General features: G+C 42.0%; 1 protein-coding gene across 3 annotated transcripts in view; it reads right to left on the bottom strand.

The window, feature by feature from the left end:
* RUNX2 (RUNX family transcription factor 2) overlaps positions 1-14086 on the bottom strand; it is a 207594-nt gene that overhangs the window by 106005 nt on the left and 87503 nt on the right. For 2 of the 3 annotated variants that reach the window (XM_063096835.1, XM_063096836.1), the window contains exons 2-3: positions 11091-11473; positions 2252-2408 (exon numbers count right to left, since the gene is read on the bottom strand). In XM_063096835.1, the coding sequence (XP_062952905.1) occupies positions 2252-2408; positions 11091-11473 (540 nt within the window). Of the gene's footprint in view, positions 1-2251; positions 2409-11090; positions 11490-14086 lie in introns of those variants that run through there. The other variant, XM_063096837.1, reaches the window with a different exon arrangement.

The following is a 14086-nucleotide window of genomic DNA, read 5'->3' as shown; positions in this document are numbered from 1 at the left end:
AAAGCCAGTTAAAGGGTTTCCTGCCACTGAAACTGACACATTTTTTTCAGAGTGTTATCTCTTATCAGTGTTCTCTGTCCCTTTTCCCTCCTCATTTTTGCTTGATATTACTGTTTCCTTTCATTCAATGTCAATGTAGTGATAAAAAAAATCTATTATTAGTGATAAATCAATTTTTCTCTCTCTCTCCACCCGCTCCACCCCCCTCACCCCCCATCTAAGTCTCGAAGACAAGTCTGGACCAATTTCTCCATCCTGCCTCTGGCAGCAGACTGTAGCATTTCAGATCCTCCACCAAGTCCCGGCTGCTTCAAAGGAAAAATCCTACTTTCTTCAGTTAAGATCATAAGAAATATAGGGGGAGGGGGTCAGCTCTGTTTGGACATAATTACACTTCATCAAAAGAAGCTTTCTTCATCTTCCATGCGTGAAAAGTCTGCAAGCAGTTAAGTCTGTCTTTTTTTAAAAATATAAAAATTGCTATTTGGGAAACCAGCCAAAACTCAGAAAGCCAATATAGTAAAACAGTGCACACCCTTTGTTTCTCTTTGAAGTTTCTTAAATAAATATGTTGAGGGTTTACAAAGTACACTATCACTTTGCCATAGTTTCTACTCAAATTGATCAGAAAAAGTTATGCAGCATCTATTTAATACCAAATCGAGATAAATGAAAACACTAACTTGAATCTGTAAAGTAAAATTAGGTATAGCACCTAATCCTTTAAATACTAAAATTCATTACTCTAGTTAAAAAAATAATATATTACAGAAAAAGAAAGATTCCGAACATACAGGTAAACCATCATGTTCATTTTTCTTCATTCTTACTAGAAAAAAAGAGAAACTAATTATATTGCAGACCTGCATGAGAAACTAAGGAGAAAAAGAAAAGAAAAAAAAAAAAAGACTGAATACACACACAGACACATACACACACTCCAAATCTAATCAGTCTATAGTGATATATGATGTATCTTTTTTTTTCTTTTAATGAAAGTAAACTAAACCTGATGCAGAGATAACCCCTTTAGTTTTGATTCTACCAGAGACTGTGAGCCTCATTTTATTTCAAACAACCTTTCAGTGACAGTATCTCATTAGCATGCATCTTTTTTTTTTAAGTTAAAAAGTACAACTTCTTGGCCCTGTTCCTAGAAAGTAAGCTAAAACTGCTCATCGGAAACAGCTTTACTTGAATTTCCCTTATCAAGTTTTTATAATGGTAATAACTTGACATCTGATCCAAACTAAAGAGCAATTATTAGACATGGTTTAAAAATTGGTGCTTCTCATTTCCTGATTCAAACCTGGTTGAAGTGATTCCATAGGGCTTTATAATTTTATTTCACCTCAACTAAAATCGTCTATTTTCTCTATTCTTATTGAAATACTTGAAATGGAAATATTAGATTTAATAAATAATAAATGTACATAATACTTCTAATAGGTGAATGACTAGTAAAAGTCTCTCTGTAGAATAAGTAAATAAAAACTAAAATAATGGTCTCTTTAGAGACTTTTTAAAAAAACATTAGCCCCCCTTATAAAACAGCTGTGAAAACCCTAAAAGGGATTATTTCCTGTTTTATGATCCTTTTAAGGATTCCCAATATTTGAATACGGATTCAGATGGTGGAAATCCTTATATAGTGTGGAACTATTAGAGTCCTGATAATCTGTCTAGGCAACTTTACATAGTCATTCTAACATAAATAATACATTGTTCACTTATTCAAAAGAAAAGCCTTCTGTAAAAAAAATGATTTTTAATAGATTCTTATTATGAGAGTAAATTAAATCATATAGAGGTAACATATGTGATAAGTGAAGAGCATTATGCTAGCTGTCCTTGCAACAACTTAGAGCAAAATTGATATTATCAGGAAATTGATCCAATGCATTCATTTTTCTTTCCCTTTTGCCACTCAATTTACTCAGTTATTTGACTCCTCATAATTCAGAATTAGATCCTCCAACTGTTCTTTTCTTTTCCTTATATGCTCACACCCAGTGAAATTAGGAGCTAGTTCTTCTGAAAACATTCTTTGAATTTTCACTATCATAAAACAAATGAAAAAGGTCTGAGTACTCAGAATAACACTCAACTTCATCTGGATGTATTTAAGTCAAATCTTCAGTAATTCTACTCAGTAAAAGAAGGTGCTGATTTGTATACAGATCACTCTACTTTTCATCAGAAGTTCCTAAAGTGTTCATTCCATTATCAGTATCAAAAATCAGAGACCTACCTCGTCCACTCCGGCCCACAAATCTCAAATCGTTGAACCTTGCTACTTGGTTTTTCATAACAGCAGAGGCATTTCGGAGCTCAGCAGAATAATTTTCATCATTACCCGCCATGACAGTAACCACAGTCCCATCTGGTACCTCTCCGAGGGCTACCACCTACATAAAACAGGAAACACAGCAACAATAATGGTATATCAGAAAAGTTTAAAAACTGAGAATATATTCTCATTGTAAAGGATATGTCTTATCAGGACTCATTGCTCTAGTCTAGTAATGGCAGACAGTAGTGAAGCATCTGTATGTGGGTTATGATATTCTTCAAACACTTCAAATAGACCAAAGTTTCAGGGTCCACCCATTTCAAAAGCAGGCAGAAATTTCCTTTATTTGTTGTTGGATTCTTCACAGGATATATGTACATTTTTATTAAATCCCCATATTAGGTTGCCCATAGGAATTATGCCACAGAAGGAAGGCTGATGCCCCATCTGCAGATTGCATCATACATATTAAGGCATTGCCTATCTGCAGCCTCCCTCTCAGGGACAGTCCTGAGGTGTGCACAGTCTTATCGTGTGCACCGTCTTATCCCAAACACAGTCTTAAAAATAGAAAGTCTGTTCAGCTCTGTGGAAGAAGACTTGTAGGTGAAACCGTGGAGTTCCTGACTACATGGAACCCCTAGATATGGGGTCATCTACATTTCATCACCTTACTTTGGGGTAGATATTCAACTTTTAACGAGACTACAAACATTTACTGAATGACCACTCTGCAGTAGGACCCAGTGGGATATCCAAAGCCATGATGAAGCTTAAAGACTAGATATAGAATGATAAATGACAAGTGAGTAGCATAGACAAAAAATATACCCTTAGCCTTCTATTCTGTTTTGTCCCATCTGCCATCTTAGAATGACACATTTGCCTCCTTAATCTTCAAAAGTTAATCTGAAGCAGACTAACCCAGTTAAGCAAGGATCCTGAATAATCAGTCTTTAGAGATAACAAACATTTTCTCTGTTCCAAGGCTAGGAATCACACTTTAACCTGGGTGGGTTAACTTGCAAATAAGTGCCTGGTAAGGGAACATTGGTGCAGATACCTCACTGACATATATAAAATATACTGTTCTTAATCTACTACAGAGAACCTGCCCCTTGACAACAATCCTTTATTGCACCTAACTTCCAGGACCCTATATTCAGATTATTTCCAACTCTTCTTTATTCAGCTTCCACGTGCTCTTATAGTAATTAAGCAATGGGTCCTGCTAAAGTAGTCCACTACTCTTTGACAATGTCACCCCTTTGTGCTTGCCTGTCTGGCAAACATCCCTCTTATCCTTTCTACTTCTAGTGCTACTCCCTCCTTTGTCAAGATTTCTGTAAGACAAACCTAAGCATTTAATTCCATGTTCCTAATACACTTGTTACATACTCTTATTAAAGCAGATTTTTTATGGTGTGATAAAAACAGACACTAAACCTATATTTCAGGTCTGAATCTCCCACATCCATGATCCCTAGCCCAACACCCCTCCACCTTACCCTCTCCTCCAGCCAGGAAAACAACCAAACAAACAAAAAAAACTGTCCATATTTTTGTGACTCTTACTTTTCTCTTAGGCTGTTTCTTAGTTCCATTTCTTCCATTTAGCACTTTGTTAGTTCAAAAATTGTAAAGCTTTACTTAAATTATAGAACCCACTTTCCGTAGCATCCCACTATACTCAAGTGATCCTCATTTCAGTGTACGTATATTAATGATCTACCTACTCCTTTTGACATACTAGCCCAAAGCTAGTTTGGAAACTACATGATGGAAGGGCTTTCACCTCATCATCTTGTTTATGACTATATGCCAAGCTCTCAAAACAGTGCCCGGAACATAGTAAGTGTTTGATAAATATTTTTTAAATAAATAAATAAATAAATAAATAAATAAAAGAGCTCCATAAAGAACACAACTTCTCACAGCCACGCATCGACCAGCTAAAACTCTGAGAGAGAATCAATTAAAGGTTGAGTCAGCATCCCTCACTAACAGCGATGTGCCCTTGCTCCAAACTAGTTTTCTGACAACTCTTTCCATCCCAGAAAAGAAAGAATCATCTGACTACCCTTTATCTGGAGTATATAGTTATTCTCAATCTGAAAAGTCTCCTAGGTCAAGAGTAAATCCCTTGAGAACAAGATTTCTTCCTTGTATATTTGATCTAGTACCTCAAGTGGCTACTGAATATAGTTAGTGCTATGCTCCTGATGTAGGCAATGCGCTTTTCAATTTTTCAGTCAGAATGCCAAAAATGTGAACATTTCAAAATAGTGAAATAATTGACTATGTTTGCCAGTATTCATCTGAATGTTTGACATTTTGTACTCTCAAAAATATTGTGTTTTAACACCTACTGTGTGGCCTTCTGTGTCAAAGTTAATATGGAACCAGTAAGCATATTAATAAAGTCAGGAGAAAAGTTGTACTGTTTAGAAAAGAATGAATGCACTAAAAATTAAGAGGCTCCACTTTTTTTCAATTTCTGCTATATATCTGCTATGACTTCACACAAGTAACTTCATCTTCAGGAACACGATTTTCCAATGTAAGTTTAAAATAATTTTTTCAAGTTTGTAAAATGTAGAAGATACTATATAGGTATAGAGTATAATTATTATGACATGTCTTTTGCAAGACAAGGAGGGTAACATAGCGTTCTGTTTCCAAGTCTGCTGTCTGCTAAACATAGGCTTTTACTTATAAGCATCCTTAAAGGGTTCAACTGAGTATGTAACTCTTCACTCACTTCATGTTCTGATATATTCTTTGGTGTTGTTGAAAGATATAGGATGACTACTGGTGGGTTTCATTCCAGTCTGGCTAAATTTCGGGAAAAATATAAAGAAATCTGCCCCCAAATAAAGGGTTTCAAGAGCTCTGGGACATTATTATTTTACTGCATATTTTTAACATAATGGATTTTTTGTTGTTGTTGTTAGGAGGAAAGGAAAATTGATTCAATATGGGAAAATATAAAAGAAAAGATCCCTAAGAGTGAAATGCATAAATCCATTTTACTTTGCTTAAGCAGTATAATAATGACCATATTACATATTGGTATGTTTTACCTACAGCATTTAACAAAACAACAAAACAAATAGATAATCACAAGTTGTGTGAGTCTCACATGAGGCTCTCACAAATTGGCCTGAAAAAAATGCTAAGACAACGCAGTGACAACCTTTCCTGTTAAAGCTAAACTCCAGTTTAATGGCTAAATATATTGTTTTTTTCTGTTATTCACTCTACCAAACCAGACTGCCCAATGTTTTTCGGAGAGGAAAAAAAAAAAATGTGTGGGTTTGGGGGAGGAGGGGATGGAGAAGTACTGTATTTGACTTTATATAAATCAGAAGTATAATTATATGTTTGAGAGGTTTTTTTTTTTTTAAAGTAGATCTCTGAAGCTAAAAAGTTTCCCTTAGAGATTCTCAACTGTGTTTATCTAAAACAAAACCAGAAGAATCAAGAAATTTTTACACATTTCATCTGTACCAAACCCAAGCAATGGAAAAACATTTTAAGGGGTAAAGAGCAGTCAAAAATCTCTCTTTAACTAGTGAGGAGTAAGCACGAATTAAAATTTGTTCCCGTAGTACCCAATACAAAAATACAGCTCTGCAAAGAATAATTCGGGATGAAACCTTAACAATTACATTCCTAGTTGTTTTCAAAATATAAAATCTACAAACTTAAGAAACTTCATGGAAAGCAGAGAAATAACTTTCTGTCCTGACATTTCAGAATAAAGAAAATTCCTTTATTTAGCTCACCTCACTATAACTAGCATTTAAATCACATGATATGTGGCTTGTACAAAATAAAGTAAAATGCTATTGAAATATTGTATGAGACTCCGTATGACTAAAACTGTGAATCATTCTGAAAGAGGAGCAATGGAGAATTAACTCAGACCCTTAAAATTGTTTCTGTGGTCTTATATGGAAATTGAAATTGCCCATGACATTTCTATGGACAGAAGTCTAGTCTTAGCTAATCAATTATTCTCACAGGCCAACATCATTTGGCACATTGTACTTAGAGTATAATTGTAATGTAATTGTTTTTCAAGATAGAATCTGATCAAATCTTTTTTGTAATAAAGAGATGTGAGACAGTAATTGCAAAAAGCAAAAATTTTATTTCTATAATAGTTATTTAAAGATAACTTTACAAAAACTTTTATCAAAAATTTTAAGAAATTCTATAGTAAATTTATAGAATTTAACTCAGAATTTAGAAAAAGCCAGTTGGATTCTAGAGAAAAAAATACACTACATCATTTCATAATTTTAAAAATATATGTCAAAGAGAAATTTTGATAGAAATTATTTCAATTTAAGCCAGCAATTTATATGCCATGTATCAAGATGGTTTAGATCATCTAACAATGGATATTCTGGAATTTTGAAAGGATACAAACAGTAGTGCCAAAGGGGAAAAAATAATAAAAGACATCTACCATAACTTTTTTCAAATATAGGTTTTCTAAAATTTTGTGAATATTTATTTTCCATCTAAAATTATTAGTTCTGCCTACCTTGCCAATAAGTTTTATATATTTAATCCTAAAATATTTAACTTTAAATAAGGTTTATTGCATTTAAAGGTATAACACAAAAAATGTGTCTGTCTTTATACAACCTGAAATCTATTATGATTTACATAATTTTGCATAACAATTTGCAGTAGGCTTAATAAGGATTTAACAGGTTTAATAACCTATTTTCTCTTGTTTAGGTATAATTAGATTGAAAAAGATACAAACATAAAATCTGATCATTAAGTACGTAGGAAAAATACAACTCACTATTATCAACTATTTATTAGTTGCATACTTGTTTTTGAGGAGAGAAAAATGGCCAATGATGTCAAAAAATTATTTTCAAATAGAAATTGCTCCATCATTTTGAAACTTTCCTTTTGACAAATACTGAAAGGTATTATTAAAGATACAGAATCAACTATGAGTACTAGATCATATATCTACAAATGTGTTTTCTTTAACATTGCCAGAAAAACATGATACTGGTAAGTATATATAGACAAGTGTTCTCTAACTTAAAAGAGCACAATAGCCTTGCACTACTTTTAGTTTTAAAATATACATCTGGACTTAAAATTTCTGCATAGTATTTCAGCTTGAAGCTATTTAAAGCAACTTAGTTATGAACCCTGAACACCAGGCTTCACAGTGGAAATGCTGACAGACCCCTAACTAAAAGAGTGCTACTGGATGCCAGGTTGACATGTTCTCTCAACCATTTCTAGTTGACCATCAACTAATAACCTGAATTGGCAAATTGCTTCTTTGTCATTAGAATTATCTGGGACAGAAAGGGCCTGGGATCCTCTAATAGTATGCCTTAACTATTTTAAGCTTTCAGTGAGATACACCCGAAAGAAATGTTAAAAATATTTCCATTTCCTTGACACCTGGGGAGACTGAACATTTCAAAATTGCAGAACTTTGTTAATAATAATAGTTGTTTTTCCCTTTTTAAATGTCGAATTTAAATGAATTATGTATTTTTATATAATCCCAAAACAAGATCAGATGAACAATACTAATACATTACAAGGGTGCTTCAAAAAGTTCATGGAAAGATATAGAATTAAAAGATAATACGAATCTTTCCATGAACTTTTTGAAGTACCCTCATACTTACCTCTTAATGCAATACATTGTCAATGTCATGTTGAAGCACTATTTTAAATTAACTTATATCAAAACAGTCTATTGAATTCATTTCTGATTCTCTGCAGTGCTGAGTTCTGTGTCACAGACATAAAATATGGGCTCAATAAATATTGTATTGATTTGAATACCAGAGTTCTCAGCAATTAAGTTCTGTGTGTGTGTTTTTAAGTGCATTTACCTATCCGCTATGTACCCAACAACACTATAATTGATTTTATACATAGCTCCAAATATGATAGCCAAATTGCTGTCACCACTTTTAAAACGGAGACTTCATATTATTTCCTTATTGCAGATGCATTTGATTATATTGCAAGAGTGTAGAAAGCTTACTGTTCTCAGGCTTTTATTCCAAAAGTACGGTAAGTAAATTGTTTTTACATCATTCAGATGAAAGAGATAAAAACTGTTGTCTAAATCTGGACGTTCCAAATATCTATACATTTTTGTCAGCAGAGAGACAAAAGTCCTATAGTGAGTAGATCTCAGCTATCACCCACTTTTTGAATTCCATTAAACACAGGTATGAGAGTGTGAAAACACTGTCAAGTTTTAGGTTAACTGAATTCATTATTCAATTAATAGGAATTAAAACATTCAATTTTATATGGTCTTGTGTTACCCATGCTCTGTCTACTGGATAAAATAACAAATATGTATTCTGTATAATTAACAAGTATGATTAACAGCAAAAACAGAAATGTATTTTCGAAGTTATTTTAAAAGGGTGGTAGTGAGGAAACCTAGATAACAACCAAAATATCTGAGAATAGCCCAAACTAAATTGCATTCTGTCTTCATGCCAAAAACATCCTTTCCATCCAAAATACTCAGCTCAAAATCAATTCAGCATCATAAACGTAAGAGAATAGTTCAAGACAGTTATGCCTTGACAGTTATACCTTAACAGTATACAGAACATAAAAAATCTAAATGACATCTTTAAAAATGTAAGCACCTATTCTATTTTCACATGTCCTGATTTGTGGCTTGTATAGACAAAACATCTATTTATTTGTATTATTTTATGTTTTCCTCCAGGTTGTTTTTTTTGGTTTGGGGTGATTAGTGGGGGAAGCGGTTAGTGGAAACATTTCCACCCTCACATATGGCTACCTAGAAAATTCTGGGGCCTCAGACGATGAATATTCTAAAAGATACCTTTTGCGTGGAAATTTAAATTTCTACAATTCACATATATCCTGAGCTTTTCATATTTCAAGGAAGAAAACAATGACCTACAAAATGGGTGGTTTATAAAAGGAGAAATGTGACGGTTAAAAAAAAAAATCTTGAGCCAACTGCAAAATGAAACTTGCCCCAGAATGCAACATCCCCTTTCCATAACAATTCATTTGATTTCTGCTCTGATATAAGACCTAGCGAGATAACCAGCTCTAATTGACCTGGACTCTTTCTTTCCACCCCACCCACACACGGAATCTGAATTGGTGCGTGGGGTGGGGGGTGATCAACAACTGGGAACTGCCAGTGTCCCGTGGGAGTTTGGCCCCAAGGCCCACCATAAAGGAAGTGGCATGATTCCTCCCCTTTTTTTCCCTCCCTCAAGGCCTTGCTTACCCTGCTCTCCACAGATCTCACAACCCAGGGAACCCAGGCCCACCTACACGAGTTCACAGGCGAAAGAGCCGGAGGCGTCACTTTGAGAGTGTTCATCTCCATGTCTGGCTCACCGCCCCCTCCACCCCTGGCGTCTACTCCCGGTAGACAACCCGGGAACCCATTTCCCTATCAACCCAGTGTGTGCTCGGCCCGGCGGGCTCCGCGTCTCCCCCTGGACAGGGCTACCCCCCGGGAAATCGAGATCGCGTTATGGGGACCCATCGGACTACTTGCGAGAAGCTTCAGACCCAACCTCAACCTGCTCAGCGGCTGCCTGCGACTCCCGCTGGTGCCACCCGCGCTCAAACTAACGGGCCGGGCGGGCCGAGGAGGCCGTGTGGCGCACGGCGGCCGCTCTCAAGCAGCCGGCTCACTCCCTCCGCGCCCAGGCCACGGGCGGGAGCCCCCCACGACCTTTCAGAAGCTGGAAGGACTTTTGAGATTTAAGTCATTTGTAAATATTAAAGCAAACCTGCAAAATTTCACCTCAGTTTTCAAGTGGGGCTAACCGAAGTTGTTCCACAGATTTCCCACATCCCTTCCAGGCGGGGTGAGGTGGGGAGCTCGGTCCGGGCTGGAAGAGACAGCCCGAGCCCCTGGCCGCGGCCCGCGCCTCCACTCACTCGAGGGTTCAGCACCCCAGATCCAGGGGCTCCCCCGCCTCGGGGCGCGGAGACCCCAGCGGCCCCGCCCTCCTCCCGGTAACGGGAACTGCCGCGGGTCAGCGAACAGAACAAACGCCCCCGTCCTCCTCGCCCCTCAGTGTCTAAGTTTGCCCTGGACCCTCCCGGGCACCGGTAATGGGGCCCACGCGCCTCAGCAGCTACCCCGCCTCAGGCTCTAATGCCCGGCGCCGGCCACCCCGCGAACGCCGGCCCTCGAGCCCGAGAGGGGCCGGGACCGCTGAGCTCAAGCAGGTCAAGGAAGAGACGCCAAGACCGGCTGAGAGGCGTATGGCTGGAAGAGAAGCGGGTGCGAGCGCGCAGAATCCCAAAGAGAGGCGGCACAGGCAGGGCCGTCCGCGATGCCCGGGGAGGAGGACGTGAGAGTCCCAGGGGAAAGTGCAGGGGATTCTCGCCCCTGGGGATGGGGAAGGGGTGGAGCAAGTCAGGCTGGCGGTGCAAAAAGTGGTCACTTCGGGGATCCTAGAGGGAGAGGAGTGGATTAGAATGAAGGCTGGAAGACTTGAGGGGTGATGAACGGGTAAGGGGGGCAAGACTGAGGTCGGGGTGGTAGCGCGCACAGGTGGGAGAGGGAGGGATTTGCGCGGAATGACTGCGCCCTGAGCCCTCCGGGGCATCCAGAGGGAGAGGGCCAGCTTGGGGTCTCTCAGGTCAGAGCCTCCGAGGCAGGGGGTCTTGGAGGACTTCTGGGGCACGGCTCCCATGGGCATGGACACACCGGCTGGCAGGTTCCGCGGCGCCCGGCCGGGGGCGGGGGGCGGCTGTGGCCTCTTACCTTGAAGGCCACAGGCAGGGTCTTGTTGCAGCGCCAGTGCGAGGGCAGTACGGAGCACAGGAAGTTGGGGCTGTCGGTGCGTACGAGTTCGGCCGGGTGGTCGGCGATGATCTCCACCATGGTGCGGTTGTCGTGCGGCGGCCGCAACCGGGGCACAGCAGCTGCAGCTGCCGCCGCCGCCGCCGCCGCCGCCGCCGCCGCTGCCGCCGCCGCCGCCTCCTGCTGCTGCTGCTGCTGCTGCTGCTGCTGTTGCTGTTGCTGCTGCTGCTGCTGCTGCTGCTGTTGCTGCTGCTGTTGCGCAGCCACCACCGGGCTCACGTCGCTCATCTTGCCGGGCTGCAGGCTGCTGGAGGGGGGGCTGAAGCGCCGGCTGGTGCTCGGATCTACGGGAATACGCATCACAACAGCCACAAGTTAGCGAAGTGGCCGGGGGAGGGGGAGGAGGGTGGAAATGAGGGGCGAGGAAGAGGAAATTGGGGGGTGGAGGCGAGACGGGGGGAAAGGGGATGGAGGTGATGGGGCTGAAGAGGTGAGAAATCAAGTTCGATGAAGCTGACTGCCGGGCGGAATCTGATGGGGGCCAGCGGTGGCGATGTGGAGCAGTCGGGTTGGCGGGTAGGGAGACCCGGGAGACGCAGATCTTTGCCGGAGCCTTTGGAACACCCCGGGTGGCAGCTGCGAAGGGGCGCGGGGGTGCGTTTGGCCCGGGGAGGCGGGGGACTTGAGTTTGCAGCTTGGAGTGGGATCCCTTGGGACACCGTGTCCTGGGTGCGCTGGCGCCCCCTCCCAGTCGGAGTCCAGCGGTGGAGCGGAGTGAGTTCAGCAGTCCAGCCCCGGGGCCGGCATAGCCGCGCGCTGCCCGCCACCGCCGCGCCGCGCTGCGCGCTGCTACCCTGCTGCAGGCGTTCGCGCCGCCGCCCTCCCGCGCCGCCGCCGCCTCCTCCGCGGCGGCCGCCGCTCCCCCCGCGCCGGCTGCACGCTCAGATTCCTCCCGCGGCGGCTGCCAGCCCGGCTCCCCGGCTCGGCTCCTTCCTTTCCCTTCTCTTCTCGCCCTCTCACCGCCACCTCCTTGCATCCACTTCCTCCTGCTATTTGCAAAGCTCTCCTGTCCCTCGCGCCTCAAGGTGCCAGGAGGTAAGTCACGGGCAGCGGATCTCAGGGCAACGGATCTCGAGCCTGCGAATCGCAGCCGCTGCCGCCGCCCGCCGGCCGCGAGAAGAAGCCCCCCGCACGCCGTGCACAGCTCGCGAAGCCGAGAGAGGCGGCCCCAATCTAGGGGGATCTCGCCTGGTCGCGTCCTCTTGCTCCCCCCACCTCCAAGACTAGGAAGCCCCTCTTAGTCGGACGAGGTTGAAGCTGAGACTCCAGAGAGCCGCCGGCTGATCTGACTGTCGTTATTTTTCGTTCTAACTTCAGGAGAGGAGGAAGGAAAATTCTTGAGCGTCTGTGCTGACTTCTCAGCACTCTTCACCCTCCCCACCCCACCCCACCCCCCACCTCTGCTGAGCGGTTCCCGGGAAAAAAGAAAGATTTTGCAGGGTTTGGGAGTTTTTTGTCTTAAGTGACTCAAAAAATGAGGGAGGGGGGGTTGTCAAAATAGCTTTTAGAAACTCAACTTGATGGCTGGACACGTCTTTTTTCTTATATATTCAGTCTTGTCATTCCTTGACAACAGGGATGAGTTTTTTAAAGGACTGGAAAACTGTCAGCTTGGTGATTAAAATAAGTTGCAAAAATCTTTGCTGGGGAAACCCCCTAGAAGATTTCCATGAATTTCAATCTTTTATTAAAGTCTAGTCTGCATCTAAAACTAAATCAAATGTCTTAACTTTCTTCCCCACTGCTCCTGGAAAAAAAATAATTAAAAATACAAAATAAAAAATTCAAAAGGCTTCAATGGCTATTTATTTATGTATTTATTTCTCAACGAGGGTTAAAAACGACTTTGGATCCCCCAAAAAGTTGTGGTCGAGAGGCTGAAGGAGCGCGGGAAAAAAGCGGCAGTTTTTACCTAAAATGTGGTTTTTGGAGGCTGGGATTTCTAATGATTAGGTTTTTGTGGTTTATATAGACACGACTTTGGCTAAGGCGATCATTACGCTGATGAGAGTCAGAAGCACGTGGGTGTCTCCGACCAGCCTAAAAGTCTGAGCTTTCAAAACAAATAAAACAATGTGCTGCGCCCGCAGAAGCCGGGAAATCCGCTGGAGGCTATCACACCCCAAGAAAGGGGCGCGGGGCCATTTCACCCTCTGCGTTGTGTACTGTTATGTATCTTGCTATTATCAAAATCTTTTAAACCTTTCAAAGCTTTAAAACGTGTTTGCAAAAAGAATCACCAGTTGCCAAAGTTTCAAAGATCACTAATAGGGTAGCTGACACAGTAATAAGTGATTTTATAAAATAAATGAAAAATTAGAATTCCTGCCTCTCGGAGTATAAAAGAAGATGGTTGAGCCATCAATTCACCACCTCCTATCTTATTTAAAGCAATTCACATCCCCATTAATTGGTATTTTTATTGCTCAATGCAAACACCTCCCTCACCCTGGTTAGCGACCTTCCACCACCCTCCCTCCCGGTTTTTAAAGCATTGCTTCCTTCCGCTGAGCACGCTCCCGGGGTCTGCGCACTTGAAGGGGTCTGGAAGGACTCTGAGAGTGTGGGGGGCGCAGACCCTGGAGCCCATTGCAAGCACAAGATGAACTTGGAGGGCAGTGTTTGTGTGACTTGGCTACCAAGATTGCCCCGCCGAAGAGATGTGCGGGGGACTCGGGGACTTCCAGACCGCAGGAGCGGAGGTGGGAGGTGGCAAGGCGTGCGCTCTCGCGGGGGTAAAGATCCATCTTTCCCTTTCCAACTTCTCTCTCCACGTTCCCACCTTCTACGTATCTTCCCAGAGACTCCAACTTCCATGCTGCGCCCTCCTGCCCCCTCTGCCTTCCCACGGCCGCCTGCCACCACCACCCTTGGTGACGCGACGCTGAGAAGCGATT

Source organism: Cynocephalus volans, chromosome 5, assembly GCF_027409185.1.
Source record: "Cynocephalus volans isolate mCynVol1 chromosome 5, mCynVol1.pri, whole genome shotgun sequence".
Lineage (NCBI taxonomy): Eukaryota > Metazoa > Chordata > Mammalia > Dermoptera > Cynocephalidae > Cynocephalus > Cynocephalus volans.
The sequence above is the reverse complement of the archived record's forward strand: the minus strand, read 5'-3'. Positions and strand labels throughout refer to the sequence as shown.